General features: G+C 42.2%; 5 protein-coding genes across 7 annotated transcripts; 1 reads left to right on the top strand and 4 right to left on the bottom strand.

Annotated features, from left to right (window-relative positions):
• Nucleotides 1–566: 566 nt before the first annotated feature.
• gspt1 (G1 to S phase transition 1) lies at nt 567–6,693 on the bottom strand. The gene is made up of 14 exons (XM_028408348.1): nt 6,498–6,693; nt 6,166–6,210; nt 4,737–5,006; nt 4,621–4,654; nt 4,439–4,516; nt 4,186–4,366; nt 3,945–4,099; nt 3,718–3,858; nt 3,501–3,594; nt 2,616–2,696; nt 2,215–2,388; nt 1,641–1,730; nt 1,383–1,551; nt 567–1,289 (listed from the first exon to the last, which is right to left on the bottom strand). The coding sequence occupies exons 1-14, from the start codon at nt 6,691–6,693 to the stop codon at nt 1,237–1,239; spliced, it is 1,761 nt and encodes a 586-aa protein (XP_028264149.1). The 3' UTR covers nt 567–1,236.
• Nucleotides 6,694–7,109: 416 nt separating this feature from the next.
• On the bottom strand, nt 7,110–9,603 carry dmc1 (DNA meiotic recombinase 1). The gene is made up of 13 exons (XM_028408067.1): nt 9,547–9,603; nt 9,255–9,299; nt 9,023–9,169; nt 8,856–8,938; nt 8,700–8,752; nt 8,546–8,587; nt 8,394–8,466; nt 8,148–8,239; nt 7,989–8,062; nt 7,764–7,878; nt 7,617–7,677; nt 7,418–7,534; nt 7,110–7,222 (listed from the first exon to the last, which is right to left on the bottom strand). The coding sequence occupies exons 1-13, from the start codon at nt 9,601–9,603 to the stop codon at nt 7,153–7,155; spliced, it is 1,029 nt and encodes a 342-aa protein (XP_028263868.1). The 3' UTR covers nt 7,110–7,152.
• Nucleotides 9,604–10,268: 665 nt separating this feature from the next.
• On the bottom strand, nt 10,269–12,055 carry tomm22 (translocase of outer mitochondrial membrane 22 homolog (yeast)). The gene is made up of 4 exons (XM_028408129.1): nt 11,767–12,055; nt 11,370–11,488; nt 11,129–11,246; nt 10,269–11,011 (listed from the first exon to the last, which is right to left on the bottom strand). Exons 1-4 carry the CDS (start codon nt 11,854–11,856, stop codon nt 10,937–10,939), a joined length of 402 nt encoding a protein of 133 aa, XP_028263930.1. The 5' UTR covers nt 11,857–12,055; the 3' UTR covers nt 10,269–10,936.
• Nucleotides 12,056–13,103: 1,048 nt separating this feature from the next.
• maff (v-maf avian musculoaponeurotic fibrosarcoma oncogene homolog F) lies at nt 13,104–18,452 on the top strand. Of its 2 annotated transcripts, none has more exons than XM_028407639.1 (3): nt 13,104–13,205; nt 15,696–15,780; nt 15,972–18,452. In XM_028407639.1, the coding sequence occupies exons 1-3, from the start codon at nt 13,117–13,119 to the stop codon at nt 16,413–16,415; spliced, it is 618 nt and encodes a 205-aa protein (XP_028263440.1). In that variant the 5' UTR covers nt 13,104–13,116; the 3' UTR covers nt 16,416–18,452. The 2 variants fall into 2 exon arrangements, with proteins under 2 accessions (XP_028263440.1, XP_028263441.1); XM_028407640.1 differs by lacking the exon at nt 13,104–13,205 and adding an exon at nt 13,597–14,192.
• Nucleotides 18,453–18,552: 100 nt separating this feature from the next.
• tmem184ba (transmembrane protein 184ba) lies at nt 18,553–27,212 on the bottom strand. Of its 2 annotated transcripts, XM_028407636.1 has the most exons (10): nt 26,829–27,212; nt 26,695–26,746; nt 25,094–25,327; nt 24,441–24,606; nt 22,531–22,621; nt 22,214–22,381; nt 21,878–22,047; nt 21,612–21,806; nt 21,311–21,337; nt 18,553–20,875 (listed from the first exon to the last, which is right to left on the bottom strand). In XM_028407636.1, the coding sequence occupies exons 3-10, from the start codon at nt 25,325–25,327 to the stop codon at nt 20,646–20,648; spliced, it is 1,281 nt and encodes a 426-aa protein (XP_028263437.1). In that variant the 5' UTR covers nt 26,695–26,746; nt 26,829–27,212; the 3' UTR covers nt 18,553–20,645. The 2 variants fall into 2 exon arrangements, with proteins under 2 accessions (XP_028263437.1, XP_028263438.1); XM_028407637.1 differs by lacking the exon at nt 21,311–21,337 and having other exon boundaries at nt 20,646–20,875.
• Between the last annotated feature and the right edge of the window lie 434 nt (nt 27,213–27,646).

Genomic DNA, 27,646 nt, shown 5'->3' on the forward strand with positions numbered 1-27,646 from the left:
TTTTCCTGCGTGACTGGTCCTGTTCTGGTTGGGCCGTCTGCTGTTCTTTCCTTTTGCCCGCTTTCACCAGGGCCCAGTTTGGGTAGCCACAAGTTCTGAGAGCTGTGTTTACTTGTTTTTGCTCCTTGGTTCTACCTTCTGTCTCTGTGGGTATTGTTTGTGCCCGGTGTTGTAGGGTCCTGATGACCCCCAGCTTATGCTCCAGTGGGTGGTGTGAGTCAAAAAGATATTGATCATAGATATTGATCAGTGTGGGGTTGGTTTCCTGTAGACCTCAATGCTTAGGCCCTGTCTTTCTTCGGTCCTTTTACATCCCACTCCTTTTGAGCTACCCTCTTTCTTTGAATGCTGCCCTGTACTTCCTCATTCCGCCACATGTCCTTATCTTCTTTCCTCCATCCAGGTGACACACCTAGCATCTTCCTACCTGTCTCCCTGATCACCTGTGCTCTAGTTGCCCAGTCATCTGGAAGCTCTGCCTGAGAGGTGCAAAACTGAGGTGCACCCACCTTCAGCTAATTTACCACATTGTTTCTACAATACTAGAAATAAAACACGCACACACCTTTCTGTTACAGCTCGATCATTTATTTTCAGTTTAGATTATGTAACAGCTGTGTGTGTGTGTATCTGTGTGCGTGTGTTTATCCTTGTTCATCAGAGTAGAATGTGAGCTCAATCCAATTAAACCACCTCACATGGAGAGAGAGAGAGACCAAACTAAACATTTAAACCTTAAAACCAAATAAATTGTCAGTCAGATTCTTAATCTCACTCTTAAAAAGGGAGATGCGCTTTGCAAATTAGAATTACAGGCTAACTGGTCTTTTGCAGGATATGAAGTCATTCTTAAGTTTTTGTTTTTCTTCCCCAAACTCAGTAACACTGCATCCATTTCCATTCTACAAACAAATGGTACGGCCGGCCGACAAGCACGGTTAGCCCTGGGAGTACAGAAAGGGGACATGGAGCTACATTAGTGGCATAGCTGAGCTCTCAATATGAGAAAGCTGACACACTTGGACTTGGTCTCTCATTTCATATTGTTCATAATAAAAACTGATTCAGTCTTATTTTCTTCATTTGATGTGATTATTTTTTTTTCCTGCGTCTTCCCTCCTTGTTCTCTTCAGCATAGTTGTGTGTAAAGAGAGAGTAGCTGTTTGGGTCGGCTCTAGCAGCGTTTCTCCTCTGGTAACGAGTGGAAGAACTCCATGCATGCTGCTGGCGGTGCATTTAGTCCTTTTCTGGCACCAGCTTCAGCACCTTACCAATAGCAATAGTTTTGCCTGGTGATGTGTGGACAGAAGCATCGTCAGAAAAAACAAACCGCACGCTGCACAAATGTTTTGTCTTGTTGTGAATTCTCACACCGTCCTTACCTTCATCTCGCAGAGTGAATCGTCCCATCTGAGGGAAGTCCTTGAAGGTCTCTAAGCAGATGACCCCGGCAGCCCGGAGCCTGGCGATACACACCTGGTCCTGCTTAACGAAGCGTGGTCGTGTTTTGCTTTTCTCCCCCGTCTTCTTGTCCACCAAACAGATTAAGGCCTGTGGTCATAATTGAAGGAGTTTAACCACATTTGATCTGGCCAGGAGGTGAGTAAAGCAGCTACTAACATATAGAGTGAGTTACTTACTGTGATTTGCACTTCTTCAATGCAGGTGTGGATGTGAAGGACTGCATTGTACCCAGGACAAATGATTGATTTGTGCTCAATGATGACAATCTGGAACAGATGGACATATTTCAGAATCACAATATGAAACAGTGGCTCCAATGATTGGATCTGTTTTAACCCTATTTAGGCCAGAAGTATATTATACTTAAATGTATATATATATATCATATAGAAAAACACAGAAGAGATTATTGGATGTATTTTTCCCTTATTTCATACCCAGTGCATTAGAAATGAAGAAAAAATGATTAATCATGACTAAAATAAATCTTCACTTTTGATCAACTAAACATCAAACAGACTGCATTTTAACCCTGCAGCCATCCCACCCACAAAAACCCTGCTTGGACAGACCTTAACCCCAATCATTTTGTTGCTGTTGCTATGCCAACCTACAAAAGGATGCAATTAGTTTTATGTTTTATTTGAGAGCAGTACACAGAGACATCTTAGGTTGAATAGAGAAGCATGTAATGAGTTTGTAATTAAAAGGAAGATCTGTAATGTGCTGACTGGGACCGTGTGTCTCTACCTGTGCATCAAAGGTGCGACCGGAGTGGCAGAGGTTGTCAGGACTGCAGAGGATAAATCCAGGCAGGATCTCCTCTTCCTCTATGCCCTTCAGCCTCAGCTTGAGGTTCTCCCCAGGACATGCATCGTCCGTTTCCACGTCATCGCTCAGCAGGCTCAAAACCTCCACTGTGTGCTGCAACACACACACACAAAGCTATATGTGACTAGTGTAAACAAAGCCACTGAAATATGATACATGACTTGTGCTGGAGCTGAAACTGAATATTTGTGGTGACGGGATCTTCTTTCAATCTAAGCTGCAGAACATTCCATACAAGAATGAGGACTTCAAATTATTTCAAGTAGGCAATTTATGGGTCCCTTGTGCCAAGGAACAAAGTCATACAGAGGAGAGCTCACCCTGTTTGGCATCATGACCAGCTGCTGGGCTTTACTGATAGATCCAGACTCCAGCTTCCCAAGGATTACTGTGCCCATATCCTGCACACACAAACACCAAATAGCCATTCATTACATTACTTACAGAGAAAATAACTGTCTCTTTAATAAATGAGCTTAAAACGACAGGTTACAGTGACGTTTTTGTCTTTCCTTTATAATACCTTAGCATCATCATATGCATTACCAGCTTATTACAACACACTCCATTCATGTCTGCTGCTGCTGCTGCTGCTAGGCTAATGTTGGTGTTTTTCTTTCCAGAAAAATAAATTGTTTTATCCAGAGCTCTGTGGCCCTGATGTGTCAAAGTCTTGTGTGGTTGACCATTAGCATGCAGTTAATCAAACTCTAATCCCCTTACATCAGTAGAACACCAGTTTCAGCTACTTAGTCGCATAACTGCTACATAAGACTGTTATGCAATCACAAGGAGGCAACAGGATAAAAGGAGAAGATGACATACGAAGACTTACAGCACATTGTGAACTCCTTCCAACAAACCCAACATGAGATCCAAGAAGCTGAATTATATTAAAGAGAAATTACTATGCAGAGGCTGCAGAGTGTGTGTGTGTGTGTGTGAGAGAGAGAGAGAGAGAGAGAGAGAGTGTGTGTGTGTGTGTGTGTGAGAGAGTGTGTGTTCTTTGAAAACCACCAAACATGAAGGAAAATTACAAACTGAGCAGAGAAGCATAAAGATTTTGGCCAAGTGAGCATAAACCAAAGACTTTTTTTTTTTACACCCACTCATCCGCTGAATTTGGTGCAGCACAAAAGACAAGCTGCCACACATTTCTGTTTTTCTCTCATGACAGAGAGAATCACAGGCCTCAAGCTGCTCACCTTGTATTTGTCTACAATGGGTAGTCTGACAGGTCCGTCGCTGGATCTGGTGAAGTTTGGCAAACTGTCCAGGTGGGAAATAAATGGCAAACCCCTGGTAAAGGGAAAACAATATGATTTCATTTTCTCTTTACTATTTAAAAAACAACCTTTTTGATTGCATTTGTTAAGTATAACAGCAAAATGGAGTGGTAACATGTTCACAAAGCTGACTTACGTGTACCAGGGGCATTCAGTTACAGGGTCCTTGAGGTTGGCACCTGTGAGTCCAGAGCAAGGCATAAAGTGGATGTCCTTCTTCGGGTTGAAGCCCACCTTCTTTAGAAAAGGCACCAGCTTCTCCTTACACTCCTCATACCTGTCAGAAGGTAAAGATGGGACTATCCGTGTTAAAACACCCTACTTACTTGTATAAACTGGCTGTTTTTATCTGTTTTAAATCACCTTTCTAGGCTCCAGTTGACAGTGGGGTCATCCATCTTATTGATCAGCACAATGAGGTGTTTAACTCCTGCTGTTTTAGCCAGCATGGCGTGTTCCCGTGTCTGTCCACCCTTCTCAAATCCTGTTTCAAACTCGCCCTTTCTTGCTGAAATCACCTAAAACACACCAATAACGTGGGGAAATGTAACTTTGCCATCTAGTGACAGACTTTTCATTAAATGAACACGACTTCTGGCCTCACCAGGACTGCCAGGTCTGCTTGTGACGCCCCACCAATCATATTGGGGACAAAACTCTTGTGTCCAGGAGCGTCCAGGATGGTGAAATGTTTTTTCTCAGTCTCAAAGTAAGCTCTCCCGACTTCCACCGTCTTCCCTTTGTCTCTTTCCTCCTGGTTTGTGTCCAGAGCCCATGACAGGTACCTGCGTCACCCATATTTATTTATTAGTTTTACTTTTGTTTTACGATTTCTGCGAGAAAAAAATGTCTCTCACCATGTCTCCCTGTTCTTCTCTTTAGCTTCTCTTTCATATTTTTCCAGGGTTCTCTTGTCCACCATTCCAGTTAAGTACCTAACAAGGAGGACAATGAGGAGCTGACATTGTTCAAGAGAAATCTAAATTCTTTCGTTGTCCAACCCTGCAGCTCTCCGATCAACATAAAATAAATTACTCACATGATTTGTCCTCCGATGGTTGATTTGCCAGCATCTAATGCAGAAAAAAAAAATCAATATTATATGATACATTTAATAATATTTTTATAAATACAATATAAACAAATCAGACACACCTACGTGACCGATGAAGACGACATTCACATGTTCTTTCTTGGGGGCGTCCGGTGGCGCCGGAGCCACTTTGGGCATGGGCATCTCCTCCTCTTCCTCCTCCATCATCTCCTCATCCTCCTTACTTGGGGCGCCCCCTTCCTCGCATGCTCCACCCATGCCCAGGTCCTCCTGTCCTCCGCCTCCTTCACCTCCCCCTGGCTCCTCCTTCTGCTCCCATGTTTCCTCCTCTGTGGTCATGTCTGCCTCCGTGCCTCCATTCTCCACAGGAGCTGAGAACACACGTGTAATATTTAGTTCTAAATAGTTCAGATTGTTAAGATTCATTAATTTTTTTTTGCTAATCTATTGATTGTAGGGAAAAGCTGCTGCTCCAAACCTCAACAGCTACTATCACACCTGTTCAATGTGTGGTTTTCAAATAATCTAGAACGCAGTTTAATGTTTCATGCTGTGTGGTCTGCTAGTCCAGTTCACTTGTTAAGAACACTATCAAGCAAATAATTGGTAAGCAAATCAGTGCAACTCTGTGACAACAGTACATTCAAATCTGCTGAGCTGAGCAGAGGAAACATCTTCCCATGGCAACACACAAATAATCCTCCCATTTCTGTCACTATGGAATTATGCAGCCCAGCAGTCATGTACAATGCCCATTTTCTTTTCAACCCTGATCATTTGTAATCAGCCCGTGACAAGCTTCTACTGGCAACTCAGATTCAGCCGTTCCTGCCTTCACTTTGTCGCCAAGCTGCACAGTTCATCTTTAGAGATATTGAAGTGTACAAATGACAACAAGTTTAATTGTGAATATAGCTGTAAGACCACTGACAGGTTACTTCAGACCACACTGTGCTGCTCAACTGTTTCTTAACTATATGTGACTGGCTCCAGCTGCTGCAGAGCTCTGCTTCTCTAAAAAAAAAACACACAAACACCATCAGTTCTCTGTAACTTGAGCATCTAAAGGTCCTGCCAAACATGTGAAAGTTCCTGACTCATGCATATTCAAACTAACCAGCATATTAAGTGACTATTTTTCCTTCAGTAACCAAATATGCTCACGTTACTCTACCACCACACAGCAGCCCAGGGCCTCGGACATGCAGCACTTGACACATATCACACTATGTGCCAATGGGCTGTCTATTTTAGGCAGGCACATGCGAGGTTGCATCATATTCTAGTACGGCCGTGCACATGGTTTTACCAATGCCAGAAACCCAAATATGGTTCAGCAAAGTGAAACTACTGTACAAAGCAAGGCTTGAGCACGCTTAAATGGACTGCGTGAGGTCTGCTCTGAGATTACAAATCTGGCAAATGTGTACACCTGAGCCTCTAACCACGCCTGTGCTCAGGTAACAAGCTGTCTGACAGCCAGGTTTGTAACTTGATAGCCGGGTCATGCAGTATATAATGGATGCATACCGACTGTTTCGGCCACTTCCATGCTGGCAACTGGATCAGTGGTACCTGTAAGCAAAGAAAACAAGGAATGTCAAACTTTCATAAATATTTATTAGTAATGAATAGTCACGTCTGTCGTTTATTGTGGCTGTTACAGTGTTTTAAATGAGCTATTACACTATTACCACACATGAGTAACACTTCAGCCGACTTGTTGATTAGTTAGTGAGATGCAATAACTGTGACAGCAGCAGGAGTGAGCGAGTTGCAGACAGGAAGGCTAACTTAGCTGGATTAGCAAGCAAGCTAGCAAGTTAAGCTAACTTCCAGCCAGCTGTCTGGCATGAACATACCGTCTGAAGCCGGCATTTCCGCGGTGCTGGCTTGAAGGAAACTTGGTACAAACACCGGGGCGTTAACGTTGGGGACAAACGGCTTGGCGTTAACGTTGAGGGCGGCGAAAGCAGTAGGGAGCGCCGCGGCGGCAGCCGGGGCCTCGGCATCCTCCTCCAGCTCCCACGAATCCGGGGCTGTGTCTCTCGGGTCCATCGGTGCGTTTTTCCAGAGTTGACAAGCTGTCTACCCCCGGGCAGAGTGGGTGGTACTTGTGGTTCAGTCAAAACGCGTGTAGTTGCTGGTGTGTTTCAGACTCTTAGCAGCACGTTTGGTGAAGTTCCCATTGCTTTGTTAAGCCTTGCTTTGACAAGCATATGGATCCCGTAGCTGACGAGAAGTGTACAGCAGCTGCAGTCCCTGTGTGCGCCGCTAGAGGCCATCATCGGACTGCTGTTTACCTGCAGACTTGCACTGCTGTCTGTGGAACTACAAATACAACAGTCACTTTGTGATAGTTTTTAATTTTAGCCCTTTTGAAAGAGGGAAACAACCACACTGGGATAATAAATAGAATACATAAATGTAAAGTATTGAACGCAATGACTATATGTCACAATAAATAACTTGACAGGTGAACAAGTGATAATAAATAAGTCTCATATCTTCCTTTCTTCACTCCTTGGCGTCAGTAATCCCTCCAGCAGAGATGGCAAAGGTGGCTTCATTCTCAGGCATATCAGGGCTAAATGCAATCACACAAAGATAGATGAGTGTAGTAGATCTATACCACTCACTAAATGTTCTCCAACTTAACACTCAAAGGAATACATTTTTATTCAAATGTACAAAAAAAGGCTGTTTACTGCTGTCTACTAAACAGCATAGAATTAGGAAGAACATAGAAACAACAATGAGAAAACACAAATTTGCTAAGTACCTGTCAAATATCTTTGCAATCCTCATCTCTGCACGGCCTTTCCTTAGGCTGATCCGTGTGGTGGAGGCATGGGCCAGGATGTGGCCGCCGATGGGCTTTTTGGGATCAGCTTGAAATCTGGAATGGTAAAAGAAAAACAACATTTTGTTGCATGTCTAACTTTTTTTTCATAATGAGGAAATATATTGCTATATCTTACGTCATTCCTGCTCCAGGATCAGCTGTCATTTGATTGGTGACAAACACAGCAACATTGTACTCTAAGAAAAAGCAGATAAAATATGAAAAAACATAGACAACAGCATGAAATATATCAAGAGAAAATTCATCTTTTCTCTATCAAGACCTTCAGAGATCTTTTGCAGTCTTGAAAGCATCTGGGCCAGTTTCTGCTGCCGCTCAGCTAGTTCTCCTCGACCAGAGAAATCCACTCTAAATAGAGCCATGATGGAGTCGATGATCTAACAGAGAAGAGCAAGCAAGAAGAGTGAGGGGATGGAGGTCATTACTCAAAAGTTTTCACAGAGTCTCACAACAGAGAACACACAAATTAGAAACTGTTGTTACTTACCAACAGTTTGAACACTCCTCCTTCCTCATGAAATTTGGCTGCTACAAAGTCCAACAGCTCCATCTGGTGTTCACCTGCAGAAGAGGCAGAAACATTCAATAATAAAAGAAAATGACTTGTTTCTTCCACCCCTACATGAACTGTAGTGTATGGACGCACTAGTATAGGCTCGGGCGTAAAGCACGTTGTCCAGCACAGCATCATGATCCAGATTAAACCTGTCAGCGATGTCTCTCAGTCTGTCAGGGCGACTGGAATCAGGCAGGCATGAGTCATGGAAAATGCACAAGAGACTAGTAGACAAGCAGAGCATAAATAAAGTGAAATGTCAGTAAATTCTCAGATAGAGGAAACATCAGATTCACAACATGAACCGGCCTGCACATGCAGCCATTTTAAGGATACAAGGTGTTCTCTGTGTCAATGAAGATGACTTTGCCTCCGGTGTATCCGTCCTCACCTGGCAGCTGAGCAGTCACTGGACAAAACCAACGCACATTGTATAATGATTCAATGTCATCACTTCATCACATCACATCTTTGGGGTCCTTACTCACCACAAAGAGTGTGAGACAGCTGGGTTTTTCCTGTACGGAACTCTAAAGGATGAAATAATGCAGCAAACTGAGCAGGATTTAATAATAAACATGTAGTGTAATGCAAGCCTGCAACAACGTGAAGACATCACATGGCAAGACCATGTCTCCTCACCTCCAAAGGCCTCAGTGATGGCCATACTCTCTATACCTCCACCCAGCAGTTTGCTGCAAAGACACCATTCACAGGCACATGTAAAACAGCTGCACAGTCTGCTTCAAATCTCATCACATTGTAATAATATCAGTCTGATAGAGATTAAATCTTAACTCAAACTCCTGGCTGCCAGTTGTGATGTGGAACACCTGCTTCCTCTTTGCACTGTACTCGAATGCCGTCTGGAAACCGACACTCTACAATGTAAAAGAGATCCATCTAAAGCATCTGCTTTGTATATCAGCGTATTGACCACTTTTCTGAAACGGTTTGTTTCGCACCAGCATTTTTCCAGCAGCTTCCTTGATTTTTTCAACTTTAGCCTCTGACAGGCCCTTGATATTGCACAGAGCTTTGCGTGTAGTCATCTGGATCCCCTTCACGGTGCAGATGCCCACTGACTTCAGCTTTTTGATATCTGCCGCATTCTTTGGTCATGGATGGCAGAGATGGTCAGAGAGACAAATACTTTTGTGATCTGATCAGTGTGTTTGAGCCAAGCTGTTTACTCACAATCCCGTGCTTCTGTAGGAGATCAATGTCTTGGAAGAATGACTCCTGTTAAATTCAAAGAGACAAAGAATCTACATGAGGGATCTGCTATTGAGTAACCTTGTTTATTGAGGGGTAAAATATGACCTCAAACAATAATATATTGTTATATTATAATATATAATAATGCTTGTACATAAACATTCAATCTGTGGCTTTTCCTCTGAGGGAATTCCTAGCTGTGGAAGGCTAATGTGATTTTACATTAGCCTTACGAATTCAGGTATTATTGAAATAAATAGCAATAACTCACCTCATCATCCTGGAAACCAGTATCATCTTCAACAACCTGGTCCTCTGCTGTTTTCATTTTCATGGCTAAATCGCTTCAGCTTTAAAGAAAGTGGTGTTTTTAATCAGATCTTTAACTGAGGCAGCAAAAGTTAGCTAACACAACTGTTAGCTAACTCTGTACTGGCACATAACACACAAAATACAGACTGAAATACAAATTAGCTAACATTTAAAAAACTACCATAAACTACCACAATATAACAAAATTACCAGTAAATAAATGTGTTTATATATATTTTTTTAGGATCTCTGTTGTTTAAAAAAAAAAACTTACTGCGGCCGAGGGCGGGAATTTCGGAAAATAGATGTGTTCAGGTGCAGTCGGCAATTCTACATTCCCAGTTAAACCGAACGTGGCCAACCGGAATGTTTGGTGTTACTTTGTTTGCCGACAGCAGCGTTTATTGTTGTTTAATTAGCGAACATCAGTTAATTAATAAAACATTTTATTACAAAACAATTAGTTCATGCTCTTGCCTTTAAGGAAAATCCTATTTTTTCGACCCTGTGTTGTAAGATACAAAACGAGCCGTGAATGTCACATTAAATGTGAGCACTTCTGGGGGAACCACATTGGTCGCCATTTATAATAAATTCTCTTATAATTAAATGCATTAATGCATTATGAGTGGTTGCTTAAATTGGTATATATTAATCAGAGTATTTGATGAAACAAAGGTATTCCGTTTGATTTGGTGTTTTATTTATTTTTTTCCAGTCATGGTGAAAAAAAACAGAGGACGTGGATTTACATAGTGGCCATAAATGAATGTAATTTGTCCCATGAATGACAACAGGGAAAAAAAATAACATTGTCCATGTGCATGTCCAAAGTTGTCATAACCCATCAGACCTGCCTGTGACATATTCTACTTTAATTCTCCACTTGGATGTGAAACATGGACAGACTTGACAACAAAAGTAACATTCTTCAGACTGAAAACACCAAGCCACACACCTTCAGATGTTTGATTTCTTCTCAGTTGTATTTACCTGCTATCCCCCAAATAACACAATATTAAGCTATAAGTATTTATTTTTTAAAAAAAAAGAACAAGAAAATAGAAGCATTGCTCCTGGAAATCAGTCTCTGCATGACGTTGGGAGTAAGGAGAGACAGTGAGAGTGAAGTGTTACGCATCACACCCTCCTCCGATCCGATTAACCAACACAATATGCTGGAGTCATCCTAATGTAGCACTGTTAGCATACAGTTTTTTTCCTTTTTGTTAAAAACTGGTCTTTGCAGTTCTTTGCTCTTCTCTCTGGTCTCTCTGTCTCTCCTTGTGAGTGATGCTGCTGTATCGGCAGCAGCAGACCTCTGGTTCATGATGACCTCTCCCCATTGTTCACATCTTGCCAGGTGCAGGAGGCATCATGCCTGGCATCCCACCAGACATACCAGTGTTGGGTCCCAACAGGATCTGGAAGAGTGGGAGTCAATTATTCAGGTTGTACACTTGCGTTTACAAGATGTACAAGATACGTAACCCTTGATCTCTAAAAGCTGGTGCTTAACACAAGTAGCCACAAAGATTCACCTGTCTCTGTTGCTGTAGCTGCTGCTGCTCCAGCTGTAGTCTTTCCGTCTCAAACACAACAGGTAGCACCAGGATCATGAAGGAGGTGGTCCCCACCCAGAGCGCAGAGCGTGAAAAACTGAAACAGGTGAACGCATGTCAGTTTATGATGCCACAGATATGGTAATTCACAGCAGGATGCAACAATAACGTCTAAATATATAACATATAACATGCAACCAAAACAAATACAAAGATATACCTGTAAAACTTCTTGGCCAGTGAGACAGAACACTGTGCAGACACTTCAGCAGCTGTGCGCACTGTGTCAGGAAACATCTCTGTCAGGCCCCACAACCTCTCCATCAATGTCTCATCAAACTGAAGGAGACAAAGACAAACATGACAGACTACACAAAACACTGTGGGTGACTGTGGGCTAACACTGTGAATGTGCGCATGCAGGATTTATGCTAACACTGTAATTCCCCGTCTGCCACAGACCGTAGAAACAAACGGGGGCTGTCAAAGGAGGAGCAAACACTTCACGTAGCTAGCTAGTTAGCCACGTAAGCTAGCCAATAAAACTGCAAACTAGACAATACAACTGTGTTATTATACTTATTTCCGCGAGTGCCATTTAATTATTAGATACGTACATCTTCGTCTTCATCGTCGTCTATCTCATCTTCAGGGGGCCGGGTAGACACCGGGCCCGCAGCGGGCGAAAGCTCCTCAATTGTGGCCATGTCTTCTTGCTTGCTAGCCGCTCTGTCGGGTTGGATTGAATGTGTGAAAGACAGACAAGCTCCTTAAACTGACAGCCAGTCTAATGTATTTCCTGATTACTCCTCTACCGGCTTTTATTAAAACGTAAATGCGTGCCTCAGCTCAGCGACAGTCTGAGGTCACAGTTAGAAAACGTGAGGCTCGCCAGGGTCGGATGGCGGAAGCAGAACAAGGGGTCAGGTTTGTACGTCACGCAAAATAAAGTGCGCCCCCTGTCGGAGGGGCTGTCTAACAGCAGGGCCTGTAGCCAAAAAATGAATGATATAAACTTACTAAAACAGTGTAATGAGTTTGAGTTCTAAGTTCTAAACTATTTTTTCTATACGTTTTCTATTAATCGTCGGAGGCCGCTATGTTCCAACGGAAGTTACATCAAAGACGTTCCGGGTGACGTCCCCTTCATTTTTTACACACTTATCCCTAACACCCTAAACTACATGTTCATAATAGGGGAGAGTTTCGTTACAGTTTTCTGTGTTTTTCAATAGATATGTATGAAATTTATTTTTCGCATTATTTTTTTCTTTCTCTTTCTGGTGCTAGAATTATTATTATTACAGTCATATAACACCACTATAGACTGAATATTATGAAAGCCCAGGTTCTCCTGAAAAAAAAGATGTATATTACTTGATTGTGGATTACAAGATGACTATTTAATGAGCAGTAAAACACAAAGAATGCCAGGCGAGGAAAGTCCCCAAAAACACCCACAGACCTTGAAGGGTTCATCTTGTTCCTAAATGTGTTGACTGCATTATAAAAACACTGGCCAGGGTTTTATAATAATGTACATAATAGTAACCCCTTGATCCCTAAAAGCTGGTATATAAATATACCATTCTGACAGTTAGGAGACTTATAATAAGCTTTGTTTTCTATTATTTTAACAAGTTTGTGTGTTTTTTTTACTGTTAAAATGTGCTGTATTGTGAACACTACCATCAAATTGCTCCAGATGGTAAACAGTGTCTGTAAAAGCAGACTGTAAAAGCCTCTCCCCGTGTTTTCATCCTCCTTTCATCCAGAGTTGTTTTTACTGCTGCTGGGAACAGGGAAGGAGGGGGCTGACCACGGAAAAGTTCAGGGATGCAGGGATTCCTTGTTTACATCCTCCCGGAGTACGCCGCGGGGGCGGGGTTAGCTCCGCCCTCATTCTTTAAGCCTGACGTCATTGTCGCTTGTGTTTTTTTTTTTTTTTTTTTTTTTTTTTTTTATGAATGAAAGAATCCAACCTCAGAGAGCAGCGGAGTAATTCCGGGAAAAGGCGGACTGACATTTTGTCGCCCGAGCTGCGTCGACTCAGCAGGTAAAAATATCATTTTTAAATAAAAATTTAAACCTCAAAATGTTTAGCTGGAACTCAGCGGCCACGGCCGAGCGCTAGAAGAATGCTATCCGCCGGCAGACTTGCCAAGGGCAAATGAGCAGGCAGCTGTTTGCTTTAATCTCCCTTAGCTAGTCAGAAACCGTGGAAGCTAGGTGCTAACAGTTAACATTACTAGCATGTTTAAGATGAAGCGAATAATTTAGCCTCGCAAATCATATTTATTTCTTTACTCGTATCGCCTGACTGCTTGAGGGGTGTTTTACTTCCTTATTTTATTATGTCCACATCTTAAACGCTATTTAAATCAATTATTTAAGGTCCAAATCGGTGTCGGGGGGGGTACCCATGATGGCTGTTTACTATAGCAGCAGCGCCTTTACCGCTAAGCTGGCCAGCTGCTCTCCGTATAAGGATAAGGGTCGATTCTAGATGTAGCTAGATAAACAAACACCTTCTCCGTTGCTTGTTTATGTTAGCTAGTTGCTGTTTATTATTGAGCTGAGTAGATATATTGACGTTGAATGTGAAAGTTTACAAACGTGTTATAGCATAGGTTTGGCAGTGGTGCGTTCACTTGTTGCTTTCTTTCCCGGTTCGGTTCTCAAAACAAGAAAAGTCCTCCAACGTGGTATTTTTTTAGTCGAGTACAAAACGTGGATAGCGTGTGTTATTTAGACGAATACAGAACGAAGTGATGGCTGCTGTTTTCCTGGATTTGTTCTGACTGGCAAGTGTTGGTGGAGCTGAGCAGGGAGTTTATTGCTGAATCACCCTGACTTTACGAAACGGCGGTCTCATCGGTTTACAGCCGGAGTCCGCCGGCTGGTTGGACAACCAACCGCTGTTGCTCCAACCTCTACTTCCTACGCATTTCTGGAAATGCAGTTTATTGTCAGCAAAATACTGGTCATAGTAACATGTGCCTTATCAAGCCTATGTGCTCCCACTCTGAGCTCATTTGTGTAGGTAAGGCTACTATTGTTATTACGCACTTTTTACGAAACAGGATTTGGATTGTGTCACATACTTAAGGGCCCCCCCAAAGTGGAACCTCAGCGTTTTTAAATGACTCCTTGTGCTTTTGGTTCCTCCGCATGCCTGTGTGGTTTTTTTTTGGTGGGAAGTGAAGGTACTTTTACAAAGATAGGATCAAGTTAATGTAGGTTACTGTGTCCAAAGAGGCTGTTAAGTAGAAGGTAATTAATGTAAACAAAAATATCTAGATGTTTAATGATGATAAATGTAAGATAATCTTCTGTAATTGTGGGGAATAACTTCTATATTCTAGTTAAAAGAGAGTATCAAAACACCACTTGCCTTAAATAATCAAAAATACCAAAACTTGCCAACTAGAGGTGTATACATACAGTCTTGTACTCAAAACGCATGGCCTGCAGCCTGACTATTTATATTCAAAAAGGTTGCCATAATGTCAACAACCATGTCAAAATCTGCTTTTTAAAATTGCAATGTTACATCATGCTATTTTAACGGTTCTTACAGGGTGCCTAAGTGAAAGGTCTCAACTGAAAGTCCAGTATTGCAACAAATATGAAAGTTAACTGTCTTACTTCGCAAAAAGCAACACGGGAAAACACCCTGTGGTTTAATGATGAGTTCAAATTGTCTGTCTTTAAATGTTAAACATTGTTTCAGCTGTACTGCTAGAGCTGTTGTGTACCTCACTATTAACAAACGGTGTTGGCCCATTGTTTTCTGTGCACTCTAGTCAGGATGTAGGTTGAAATAAGTGGGGCAGAAAACAGCTTAAAGTTAAAGTGCAGAATCATTTTATCAAGATGAAGCTGCACAGAGACATGACAAAGAAAGAAAACCCACAGAAGTTGGCCCACTTAGAGGTTAGACCTTAATCACACACAATATCAGCGAGGTGACCTTAAGAGGCATGTAGGAAGTCTTGATGTAGTCTGTGTGGAATGCTGAGTAAGAAGGTTGGGACAGAATTACCAAATACAGTAGGAGGTACAAACAGCAGCAGTGTAGTGTAATAACAGGCTTTACAGTAATGATGCATTACTTTGTCTTTAACCTTTAACATGTTTATTCCAGATAAAGGCAAGTAAAACTGACAAAGACATTTCCCAAAAATAGTTGCCTGTGTTTAGACCTTTTCACAGTGAAACATTGCTGTTGACAAGAGGAAGTGTTGAGGGGATTGGTTAGGACACCTGCTTTGAGCAACCAAAGGGCAGACACACAACTTCCTCCTCACTATTCCATAAAAAGGCATGTCGCTTTCAAAACCCTCCCCTTCCTTTCTTATTAAACCGCAGAGTTTAATGAAAGAGCACATTTGGAGAAGCACGAAAGATCTGCAAGTTCTCCTTTTCTTTATCGAGCATGACTGGGTGTCTTGTGAGTCGATGGTAAATGTCAGGATCAAAAAAATGGACAGAAGTCACATGTGATAATTGTTTTTTTTGTTGTATCCTGTTTCTGTTATTCCAGAGTATCTGTTGTGACTGGTGCTTGGGGGGAACAAAACGAAAACAATTGGATCATGACGACAGAAAGAAACAGCAAAGCCCTGAAGGTAACGCACACAGCCAGAAATACAACTCATTCTTATTATCGCAGACGAATGAGTCATGTTTATAGCCTTGGGCTATTTTTACAAGGGGAAAATCTGCAATGTTGAAACGATATTTCAGCATTCATCATCCTTATGTTATTTTTTTTTAAATATATCATATGTAACCCTATGCCCCTTCTCTTCTTTTTCAGGTGAAGCAGGAATGCGGCGAGAACGTGCCCTTCCTGTCGGACAGCGAGCTCATGTCTCTCTCCGTGCGCGAGTTGAATCTCCACCTGCGCGGGATGTCCCGTGAGGAGATTCAGAAGCTAAAGCAGCGCCGTCGCACTTTAAAGAACCGGGGCTATGCCGCCAGCTGCCGGGTCAAAAGGGTTTCCCAGCGCGAGGCCCTGGAGCAGCAGAAGATGGAGCTGCAGAGAGAGGTGGAGAGGCTCGGGGCTGAGAATGCCGGCATGAGGAAAGAGCTGGAGGGGCTTGGTGCACGCCTGGCTGCCCTCCAGAGGTTTGCAAGGGGTCTGGAAGCTGGAGGAGGCAGCCTGCTCGCCACGGCCCCGCGCCTCAACACCGCCTCAGTCATCACCATCGTGAAGAGTCCACCACAGCCTCAGCCACAGAGAGAGCACGAGCCGTCCTAGAAGGAACTGCTGGAACCAGACAAGAGGGTTTGAGGGGAGGGAGGGGGATTAAAAGCATGCAATGCACACACACACACCTGTAGGCATACATACAATACACACAGGCAGTAGGAAAATACTTAGCACCTCGTTCACATTACAGTGTGCAGCATTACACAGCTCAGTGACAGAGAGGTGTGTATTGTCGTCTTTGTTTAGTTCCAACAAATGTTATTTAGGAATGTTAGAGCTGTCTTCTGCTTTTATAGAGCAGCTTAGTTGACTGAAAAAGATGCTTTTATGAAAGCAAACGTTCAGGTTTAATGTGAACCAGGTGTTGAGCACACATACACACAAATATACCTTCATGAAACCCTCATGCCATTTCCTTGACCCATATGGGGGGAATAGACAAGCTGGACTTTGACTGAAGCCAAACAAAGCTACTCTCCATCTTCACTGCTTCACAAAACCAGCTGCGACGTGGGGGCTCTCCGATTGTGCCACCGGAAGGCCGGGGCGTCTCTTCTGCTTCCGTTTATGGCACCTGACCAACATCAGGGTGGAGCAAATGTATGTGCAGCTTCCTCTAGCTCTACAACACCTGCACTCCAGGTCCAGTTGTGGTCTGGCATTACTGTCCCTAAAGTATGAATCCGTTTTTTTTTGCAGAGTTTCTTGGCCTTGGTGTGCAAGCCGGCCATTCTCAAATTTACTGTCTTAGTCATAGGGAGCAAAAATCATCCCAAAAAGGTAGAGAAACTCTGCACTGAGTCCTTCCAGCTGCTGATTGAAATGTTTTGGGAGTCACCAGTCACTGCTCCCTCAGGTAGTCCTGTACTGCTTGTGTACACCTGTCTCTCATGTTAATGCAGTGCCTTCAGTGTATGTAGGAGTTACAGTAATGCAAACGGAAGAGGGAGACTGTAGTCGCTCCTTCAAGCCTGTCCATTTCTCACTCAACAAACCCTACTGTGCGGTTACTTTGCTGCACACTGCTGCTTCAGGCTCCTAATAACACATGTTGGTCATTTTGCTGCAAACGTATCGAAGCAGAGTCGCATCTGGTAGGAATTACACTCAAGTTGATGCAAAGTCCTGCATACATTCCCTTTTCTTTTCTTTTTTTGTTCGTATTTGTATGTGCCGTTGAGAGACAAAAATGTTGAGTGACATTTATCAGAGATATATTCTATATTTTATTTGTATTTAAAGGTAGATATTATGAAAAGACAAGCTAATGAGTGCTGTGATGTTCTGTATGTTTTCAAAAGTACTTATGACTAGTCTGAGAATATTCTCATGTCTAATTATTGTGTTGTGTGGCGACGATGATGATTACTTTACAAAAAGTTAATTATTAGCTGTTTAGAAATATGCTCCAAGCCAATGGCCATATTGCTGTATGATGATTTTTTTTTTGTGTGTGCGTTTTATGTTTTTTTTTTCACGTTTGTACCGGTTTGTTATAGTGGGTTCTTGGAGGGACTTTATTTTTCTATGATGATTTGTATGTCATATGTGTAGAAAAACGAAGGTCACTTCTGAATTGGCAGGAAAATGTGGAGATAAGAGATGGGAGATGAGGAAGAGAGGGAGAAGGTTGAGGAGTTGGTGCATGAGGGAGACAGAAAGTAGGCAATGCAGAGGGGAAAAGAAGGTGCAGAGAGGTGGTGTTTTATCACTTGAAAACCTCCAACAGACATCAGCCTGTTTGACTCAAGATGTGGGATTCAAGCAGGCTTTGTGGAGTTTAGGCCACTGAATAGTGCTAGCAATATGATTTATAAGTAGTAACACATTAAACTGTGTTGATGAGTAACTCTTTAAGATATGAGTCATATATTTAGCTATATATGAATATCAGTGTGGCAAAGCATTTATTCTCAATATTTTCACATCTGTCAAGTTGTGCTGGATGTTTTGTACTACCTGCAAAACAAAAAAATGGTCTTTGTATTTATTACCTGTATTTTTTCTATTGTGAAAATTTAAGTACATTTGTCTATTTTATATATTAATTATAATAAATGTTGTACATATTGTACATAAAATGGTGGTTGTGGTCTGAATTGGAACAGTAGCTGCACGTGTGGCGTGTTCACATGAGAGAACTACCTTTACCTAACATAGAAAGATTTAATCTAAACAGATTAAATACAGACTAAATATCTTTTATTTTTGTCCATTTGACATATAGCATTATGAGCAACTTAATATCCAAAGACCTAGTAGAAACCAAACATTTATCAAAATTAAAATAAAAAACGTTTGTTTCTCTTGTGCTTATCATTTACAGCATACGCATCAACACACGTCTTCTAGTCCTCCCCTGGACAGCACTTAATACACTAGTCTTAATATTCACATACAAATTAGACATCACTGAATAACATTGAGAAAGAGGATGAAGAGTGCATGTGTGAATGGCGTTCAAAGTGCAGTAAGACTTTGTTTTGCTTTTAATATCTGGCAAAGTGAGCTGCAATGCAACAACAACACGAAAAATTGCCTCAGTCTCATCCCCACTAAAAATAATCCAGTTTGTCTAAAAATAGGCTGCTGGCCCCTGTGCACAGCATCTTACCTATTTAACATCGAGTCAGGCAGACCGAGGAATAATAATAAAAAAAAAAAAGACCCATGACCACTGTGTGACACAGGGCAGTCTCTGATGAAAATATAGTAATAAGTTAAAAAAGTGACAGGCTAAGATGAAACATTTTTCTAAGCTTTTAAGGGTGTGAATACCTGCCTATGTAGAAGCTGTAATTTCTCTGTATGGCCCCCTGGTGTTCATATAGAGTACAACAAAGAAGTGAAAGTAGTTACAAGTAAACACGTTGGCAGATTCAGTGTGACTCATGATGTTCGGATGACTCAACTACTCCAATTTTAAGTAAAAAAAAAAAACAAAAACAGCAGTTCTGACTGTGGTGACATTAAACCAAACCACAAAAGGACTGAAAGTACCCAAACACAACAACAAGATTATCGTGTTTAAACTTCAAAAACATGAACCGACAGCCTCCTTTATTACAAGGCGTACCACAGAGTTCCTCAAAAACAAAAATACTGAATTCTGATCAGCTGAGTATCACAGTGGGTGTGTCAGCAGGGTAAAACACACTCAGACACATGATCTTCATCACTTGGAATCAATCAGGTCAGGGACAGTCAGATTGTGAAAGCACAGCAATGTTGGTTAATTTGTTTGGTCCAACATCCGCGTATGCAGGCACTAAAATGCTTTGTTCCATTGCTACCAATCCAACTGCCACACAGGCAGTTCACAAACAGGAGCTCTCAGCAATCAAATTACACAACAACTACTTAAGAGAATTGAAATGTTACCCAACATTTAGAAGAACGTCCCTGCTAACAAGCTCAACACCTATTACGTTTCATCAACAAGAGCGCCCTAAAGTTAGCTTTAACCTATATTCCTCTGCTGTTTTCCCCTCTCAATCCATTTAACCTACATTGTGGCCTGCAGAAGTCTGTTATCTGAACCACTGCGAGCTCTAATCCCAGCCATTCAAATAACGCCCCAATTACACCAGTGTAATCCTGAACGGCTCTGCCGCTGCTGCTCTTCACTCCTGCTGCACACTGGAGCTGATGTATAATCTATAAGCTGCCCTGCCTACCCCACGTCAGTCAATAACAATAACAACATGAATCCATGCAACTGACATAACCACATGGGGCTCAGTATCTTTCCCTTTAAATACATGAACTCCCACAGTAGATCAAGGTCCAGGGTTCAGCAAAACATACATGTAGTAACCTCAGACTACAACAACACTGACACATATTAATGTACTGGCAGGCCAACTAATTTGTTTTTTTTGCAAAATAGCATCTACTTTTTTGCAAAAATAAAATAAACATATACATATGTATAACTTTAATAATTTTCAGCAATGGAAACATATCTAAAATAAGTTTCTTTTTTTATAATAAAATAACTCAATAAGATTAATTAAGATGAGTGCCACTGGTAAAGGAAACAAGTATGATTTGTGATGTACACTCACAAAAAACTCAGCTTCAATAAGATGATGTGGACGCAGAAATGTTTATGCAGAAAGGCCCTCACCTTTATAATCAGTCCCAAAGACACAAAAAAAACAGCACAGAATTCAGTCAGACAGTGAGGATGCCTGACGGCACAGTAGCATCCAATATTAAAACAGTCTGCATAAAATTCAGCTGTGGTATGAAGAGTGCCGTTTTACATTTTCCGCTTTAGAATTCGTCGTCTGAGCTGAGCAGCAGAGTTTTCTCAGTGTCGCCACGGGCACTGACAGTGCTGTGGGTGCGTGAGATGGCTGGCACAGCCCCCTGCTCTAATGTGGACTGCTGGGTGTACTGCTGGTAGGCCGGAGAGAAGTTGTGAATGGCATCCTGAACCATGTCGCCTGGGTTCATCGTCTCCTTCAGGCTGCTGGAGATGCTCTTCATGGGGGCACAGCGGCCTGCAGAGGAGGAACAAAGAGTGTGAATGTGGCTGAAGGACAATCAAGTTTATGTGAAGGTGCAGGACGGTTTTAGAGTGGGGGGGTAAGGAGGCATCTAAAAAGGGTGGATTTATAGTATGCACAGAGAAGAATAAAAGTAGGCAGAATGTGTAATTGGCTGGAGATAATAGAGTCAGACGGAGAGTGATGGAGTGCGTATAGAAAAAGCTGGGGGAGAAAAGGAGCATCACTGATTTAGAGGGAGTTGCTGAAAGAAAAAACAGGAAGTAAAGTGAGAAATTGTAGAGGTGGGTGTGATTTAGAGAGAGGACGGGAAAGGAAAAGAGGTTCACAGTGACTATAGGAAAGAGAAAGGATGTTTTAAGAATAGAGATGCCACAATTACACATTTAATAAACAGGAAAATAAGAGGATCGCCAGTGTTCAACCTACCAAACTCTCCATATGTAGGAAGAGGTCCTTTATGGTGCAGCAGAGAGAAAAAGAACGAAAGACAAATGAAGACAGACGTGTAGAAACAGAAGAGAAGAAGAAAAGAAAAAGAGGAAATAATGAAAAAAATTTAGGAAAATAAAGGAAAGGGATGCATTTGGGAGGAGATGGAAATAAAATGCAGAAGAAAAAGAGTCAAAGATTGTTTAAGATGAAGTCATTTGCTTTTGCAAATCAACTAAACATGCAGTAAACCAGTGTGATCTGTAACATTCACTCCTTTCTTTCTTTCTTTACTTACCTCGTGAATCAAGACTTTTGTCCATGTAGACTTTGTATGTGAAAGCGTGTCGCAAAGCCAGTGCCGCAAAAAACATCTCGATGCAAATGATAAAGTTCTGGTACCCAGCAGCGACCGTGCCCTCGCCAACAGAAACCTCCACTGAGTTGATCTGAGGGATGGCCCCACACTTCTCCAGGATGGCCAGCAGCATGCCTGACCACAGATAAATTACATTAGTAACAGCATCTCTCACTAACAAATCTAAGGCCATGCAGTCTTCCTACCCTGCCAGAAGGAGAGGAAGATGACCGACTTCACCATGAAGAATTTGAGCATGGGGCTGTAAGGGCTGAGCAGCTCCCTGGTGGCAAAGTAGAAGAGGAACAGGGCGTACAGAGAGAGGCTGACTGAGATGTTGTAGATGATGGTCACGTAAAGGTAACCGCTGGCAACACTGCAAGAGAAGAGGTCAGAGAGATAGAGTGTTAATGCTTTCATTTTTAGTAGCGAGTGCTCTGATTATCTGTTATGGGCCATACTAAATGATAGATTTCCCATTAGAGATTAAACTGAACCTCATTCTAGGAGTGATCAGTTTATCCAGTTGATGCTGCACTTACTTGAAATCTCCATCCTTGTATTTGCCGTAGGCCTGCAGTATAACAGTGATGATGGCCATGAGTGGTTTGACCACACAGAACTGCAGAGTAGCCTGCTTACAAAATCGCAGGAAGCCGATGGAGTAGGCCTTTCCTCTCAGACAGCAGGTACCGTACATACAGCTGGACCTGATAGGACAGAACACCCAGTGTTAGGTGTTGATGCAGCAAAACTGAAATCAAAAAATTCTAATTTCTCATGCTGGGTTGGGGTTATATATATAGTTTTATAGATCTACTGCATGTTGATCATTTAGCTTCAGTATATTGAAACTTACTCAATGGGTTTCCCGCGGATCTCCGCCATGATGGCGCTCTCTCCTCCCAGGTATTCATAGCACAGACTCAGGAAGTTGTAAATGACAAAAGCTGAGGAGAAAAATTAAGGTAAAGAGTTAATGGTATTATCTTAATATATACACTGTGTGATCAATCGTTTCTTTCAGTGTCCATCTTGCCAGCATGCCATAACAGTATGACCGCAAGGTAGCATATACAATACCAGGCTCCCTAAACCGAAGCAGCTAAATGTCCTTTGTATCTAATGTTCCATCCTGGGAAGCAGGTGAATCAGAGAGCTCATGTTACATTAGCTCCTGCAGAACACCTAACACACAAGTTAAAAATAAAAAAGCAGACAAAAACCTCACAAACAAACACACACCTTAATCTGGCTGAATAATATTCATGTGTCTCCACTGACCAGTGGATTATCTCTCCTCTGAGGCATCTCAGTGAGAGGCCGATGAAGATTAAAGATGTCATAAAAACACAGCCAGCTAATCCCTTTAACCCCTGAGGAACTTCCTGTCTCTCTTACAGGAAGGGCGTGTTTGTGTGTGCGCGCAAACTACAATAAGGGAAATGGATGTGTGTATCAGTCATCTGTCAAAGTGTGAAAATGTATGTGTGTGTGGGTAGGGTGGGGGTTTCAGTAGTGTGAACATGTGTTGTGTCACCACAGCGATCTCAAATCAGATCTCAGCTGTACTGTTGGCAGAGATTCTTGTTAAGTCAGCACTGCAGTGAGTTATTGTATTTTTCTCTCACTCTGTTCCTACTCCACCCACACATTCAAAAGGACTTTGTCACTGTCTGACATTAAATATACTTGTCAAACAAACTCAGGAAAGCAGACGTCATACATTTTTGTTTAAGTTTTTTCTGGCTACAGAGCTGAGTGATGAAAACTGGTTGGTCTGCTTTGAGCAGCTTGCTCTGTGCCTCAGTTGTTTACCATTATGTTCTTTCACTTCTCCCCAAGGACCCCCATCAGCAGTGCTAGTTGCCACGGTGATACAGTAAGTCTACAGACAATGAGAGTAGGAACTTTGCAGCAAGTTTGGCTGAGAGAAACTCATTATCTGATGCAGCCCGTCTGCTTGATGAGGACGATTTGTGGGCACAGTTGCCATGCAACTGAAAAAAGGGCTTAGCAGCATGTAGGATGATGCAGGCAAACAGGAGGGGGGGGCAGAAGAGAAGAATTTTGGACATAGTCAGATGAAATCAGAAGGAGGAAGAAGATGCCAAAACGAGAAAAGGGAGGAGCTGGTGAGCCATTTGTACGTGGGAGCAATGATGACGCGTACAACATTGACAGTGCTTCCTGCATAACCATACATAGAACGCAGCGTCCCAGTCCACATTCAAAAGCGACATCATCAGTTTGCCAACGCAGGGCCTGACGTGCATGCCCAGCATCACCAGGAGCAGACGATGAGTGGAGGCAGACAGCCGCCTTTGCCAATTCAACACTTCATAAACAGATTCATAGCATCATGCTGCATTTGTTGTGCTTGCGTCACTAATCCACTCAGAGAAGCTGCACTCTTTTACTTTTCCAACTTCACACTAATAAAGCCCATATTCTCAAGTTAACATCGTGCTCACCCTGTCTCTACTCCTTTGTACTACTTTAAAATAACCATCCCTATTTAGCAATTCCAAATTTAATTCAATTCAAAACTGCTAAATATGGATTACATCCACAGTCGTTATGTCGAAGGACATAATCTTATAATGGTGAGAGTAGATCAAATATTTGCTTAGACAGGAACAAAACAATTGGCATTAAATTGTATCAAAAGTTTAAAACGCATTGAGAAAATATCATGAGAGCTCAGGCCCATAGACTAGATGGATCCAGAATTTACATTTAAACCTCTTACACATGTCATGTGCTTACCTTCATAGCAGTCCCGGACGGTGTCAAAGTACACATAGTACTGATCATTGGTGAAAAAGAGGAGGCTGAGCCAAGAATCGAAGGCATAGATAGGAACAATGAAGAGGATCCGCACGATGTGGCGCTGCTCTCTTGGTGAGCTGTAGAAGCGCAGGTGCATATATATCTGGGAAAGACAGAAAATACATTTTAAATATTGATAAAATGGCCCAGAATTTCCTTGTATGAACAGTTTAACAGTTCACCCTATGTGTCTTTCAGACAGTCGCCGTTACTGACCTCATCAATCAATGCATTAACCAAACATCATCCCACAGGAATGTGGGAGGAAAAAACTGACTACATTTACCCAACTAGAAGATTCACCTTCGTGTGTGTGTGTGTTTTTGTGTGTCATGCTCTGTATCACAAACACTTTCTGAGGGATGTTGCCAAGCAACCCCTGCCCTTCTCTGGGCTTGAGCAGATGTGTGTATTTGCTGTATCACACCACCTGTGCATTTTAAACAACGCACATGTCTGTCTCCTCCACAAGCAAAAAAAAAAACAGCTGGATGTCCAGATGAGTAAATATGAGTATTACGGTACAAGTAGAATTGAAGACACAATGATTTATACCCCTCCCGCTGCTTATGTTGCTGGGAAGCTGTTACCTGGTGACAGGTGAGGATGAGTGCAGTCCAGACGAAGAAACCAGAAACCGCCTGCGCTGCCGGAGTCATAAGGAAGATAGGCTGGTCTGGGCCCATCAGCGGGGCTTCAGGGAGCCATGAAATATTGGGCCCCATTGGGGATGATGTGGGTGGGGGGGCAGGTGCTCCAACAAGAGGAGAGTCCTCACCCAACCTCTCCGATAGTGGCACGTCTCTCCTCCACAGCCTCAGCATCTGGAAGCAACACAGCCGATGTCAAACACTCATCGAGCTCATTGGAATACTGCAAATGTGTGTGACACTGTAGGTCAACATGTACAAAGAATGTATGTGTGCTGTGTGTATACATGTGTTCAATTCCACAGCATAAGAATGGGTTCTATAATTAGGAGGTGCGTATGAGCTTTATAGCATTTAACAGAAAGTAGCACGCAAAGCCAAAAAACATCAGATACTGATGCAAATTGATGAAACTTATAAGATTTGTTAATGCCTCAGGATCATTTTCCCATCTCTGATATGCATCTTTGTTCCATATCTGCCCAGTGAACCAAACAATAACAGCTCACAGCATGACTTAATTTAAGCTGATATGAACAAAGATGTGATATATATATATATATAAATACATTGCTGTCTCATCCAGCCACAGCTCCTGAAGATGACTTGACTTTAAGTGGCCAGAGGATACGTTACATAAGCAGGAGCTGGTCACTGTCTCCAGGAAGACAGACTCATGTTCTCAGGCTGTGTTTGTTCCTGCACACTGACAGACAGTTGTCATTTTAGACTTGGCTTGGGGGAGATGGAGACCTTAACTTATTATGGAGGCGGACTGACACAAACGCACACAATACCAGACACAAATCAGGATAAATTATAGTGCATTAGAGAAAGAGAGGCCCAAAAGTCATGTAGCACAGAGGACAGACAGACAATGACAGGCTGACATAATGACATGATTTTTTGTCTTTACAACACTAATTTCTTTAAACTCAATTTGGTGGTTGGATGAAATGCATTAGGCTGCTTTAAGGCATTTATATGTGAGGCTAAGTAAGAGTTTCACTGCTGCTTGTATGTGAAACCTGTGTGTGTCTGTGTGTGTGTGTGTGTGAGGCAGCAGGTCATTTGTATTGGTTTGTGGGGGATCAGCAGATCTACATGTCAACAAGGAGAAGTCAGCAGCCCCACACACACACACACACACACAATGCCAGTGACAGTGAAATAATGCTATTCTGAAGCAGAGGGGACATCTGTGTGTTTCATTTGAAAGGCAAAAATGGTCACACATACACACACACACACACACATAAAGGCAGTGTGTCAGAAATAAAGCAACAGATGGAAAGGGGCAGACTGGGTGTGCTTATAATTCATTATAAGTAATAAAATGACTGATAGCCAAAACAGGATTATCCTTCTGATGGAAACAGCAGATGATTTCATCAGAAACCACCAACATGTGTTTTGCCTTTAGGATAAATCAACAGCAGTGATTTATTATGCTGCAGCAAATAATCATCATGTGGACAAATCTGGTGTGAATACTACTTTAATAAGGCTTAATTTCAAATACGAACTACCCAAAAACTCACCTTTGCTAATAGTTAGCCACAACAAATCACAGGTTGAACTTGAATAGAAAGCCTGAAATGAAGACAGACACTTGTATTAGTCGAGGAAGTGTTAAAGCAAAGTATTTCTATCCCGCTGTATGAACTAAACTCACCTAATTAATTGGCTGCTGCTTTAAAAAAAATCCTCCACCGTCGCGCCAGACAAAGTCCTCGACCAGAAATAACCCAGAAACGGCCTTAATTCTTCTTCAGAGCTGCACCGTTGCTCCCCGGACATCCATGTTGAACCGTCAGCGGACTGCCCCGTCAACACCTTGGCGTCTCCCCCACAACCGAAAAACTGCCCTCTAAAGTTTGTCTGTCATGTTAAACAGCTTCTGTTTTATATTTGTCATGCTCCTATGAGTCCATTCACAGCGTCCTTAGTTGTTGTTTCGGGAGTTAAAGCAGTTTACTCGGTCATTCCTCTTCGCTCCTCTTAACAACTCCACCGCTCCAAAACCTTTCCCTGTCGGATTAACGGCAGATCAGACTTGACTCCGCCCATCGCACGCAGTCTGGGCGTCTCAGCCAATCAAACGCGGACTCACATTAATAACCCGGAACAAGGCGGAGTTTGTGTCCTGCACACTGAGCATGCGCGGTGTCTATTCCTGGTTACAGCAGCTGTGAAAATGTGGATGATCAACAAACAAAGGTTAGCACTGCTCCCACACTCACTGAGTGATGCATTATTTGTTTTTATGGCTTCCTGTCTGTGAAGTCAGTGTGTGGGCAACGGATATTCACCATAATAAGCTTTGATTTCACTTTTTTTAACCACTTCCATGTCTATATTCATTTTGTAAGAGCACTGGTTTATTGTGTGTAAACATATAAGTAGGATTTTAATAGTGTATCTAAAAGTTATAACAACAATAAATGTGCATGAAATAAATATATCGCCATCTGTTAAAATATACTACAAGTC

Source organism: Parambassis ranga, chromosome 6, assembly GCF_900634625.1.
Source record: "Parambassis ranga chromosome 6, fParRan2.1, whole genome shotgun sequence".
Classification (NCBI taxonomy): Eukaryota; Metazoa; Chordata; class Actinopteri; family Ambassidae; genus Parambassis; species Parambassis ranga.

Excerpts from the sequence above, each read along its gene's own strand:
- gspt1 (XM_028408348.1), bottom strand. The coding sequence starts at position 6,693 with ATGGACCCGAGAGACACAGCCCCGGATTCGTGGGAGCTGGAGGAGGAT. Across the intron at positions 3,595-3,717 it reads ACTGAATGCCCCTGGTACAC|GGGTTTGCCATTTATTTCCC; the intron begins GTAAGTCAGCTT and ends TCCCTTTACCAG. Across the intron at positions 1,290-1,382 it reads ATTCACTCTGCGAGATGAAG|GCAAAACTATTGCTATTGGT; the intron begins GTAAGGACGGTG and ends ACACATCACCAG.
- dmc1 (XM_028408067.1), bottom strand. The coding sequence starts at position 9,603 with ATGAAAACAGCAGAGGACCAGGTTGTTGAAGATGATACTGGTTTCCAG. Across the intron at positions 8,588-8,699 it reads CATCACTGAGGCCTTTGGAG|AGTTCCGTACAGGAAAAACC; the intron begins GTGAGGAGACAT and ends TTCATCCTTTAG. Across the intron at positions 7,879-7,988 it reads GAGGAGTGTTCAAACTGTTG|ATCATCGACTCCATCATGGC; the intron begins GTAAGTAACAAC and ends CTTCTCTGTTAG.
- tomm22 (XM_028408129.1), bottom strand. The coding sequence starts at position 11,856 with ATGGCCACAATTGAGGAGCTTTCGCCCGCTGCGGGCCCGGTGTCTACC. Across the intron at positions 11,247-11,369 it reads CTGGCCAAGAAGTTTTACAG|TTTTTCACGCTCTGCGCTCT; the intron begins GTATATCTTTGT and ends CACCTGTTTCAG. Across the intron at positions 11,012-11,128 it reads AGCTACAGCAACAGAGACAG|ATCCTGTTGGGACCCAACAC; the intron begins GTGAATCTTTGT and ends CCACTCTTCCAG.
- maff (XM_028407639.1), top strand. The coding sequence starts at position 13,117 with ATGAAAGAATCCAACCTCAGAGAGCAGCGGAGTAATTCCGGGAAAAGG. Across the intron at positions 13,206-15,695 it reads GAGCTGCGTCGACTCAGCAG|AGTATCTGTTGTGACTGGTG; the intron begins GTAAAAATATCA and ends CTGTTATTCCAG. Across the intron at positions 15,781-15,971 it reads GAAACAGCAAAGCCCTGAAG|GTGAAGCAGGAATGCGGCGA; the intron begins GTAACGCACACA and ends CTTCTTTTTCAG.
- tmem184ba (XM_028407636.1), bottom strand. The coding sequence starts at position 25,327 with ATGCTGAGGCTGTGGAGGAGAGACGTGCCACTATCGGAGAGGTTGGGT. Across the intron at positions 22,048-22,213 it reads TACAAGGATGGAGATTTCAA|TGTTGCCAGCGGTTACCTTT; the intron begins GTAAGTGCAGCA and ends CTTCTCTTGCAG. Across the intron at positions 20,876-21,310 it reads TCCTACATATGGAGAGTTTG|GCCGCTGTGCCCCCATGAAG; the intron begins GTAGGTTGAACA and ends CCTCCTCTGCAG.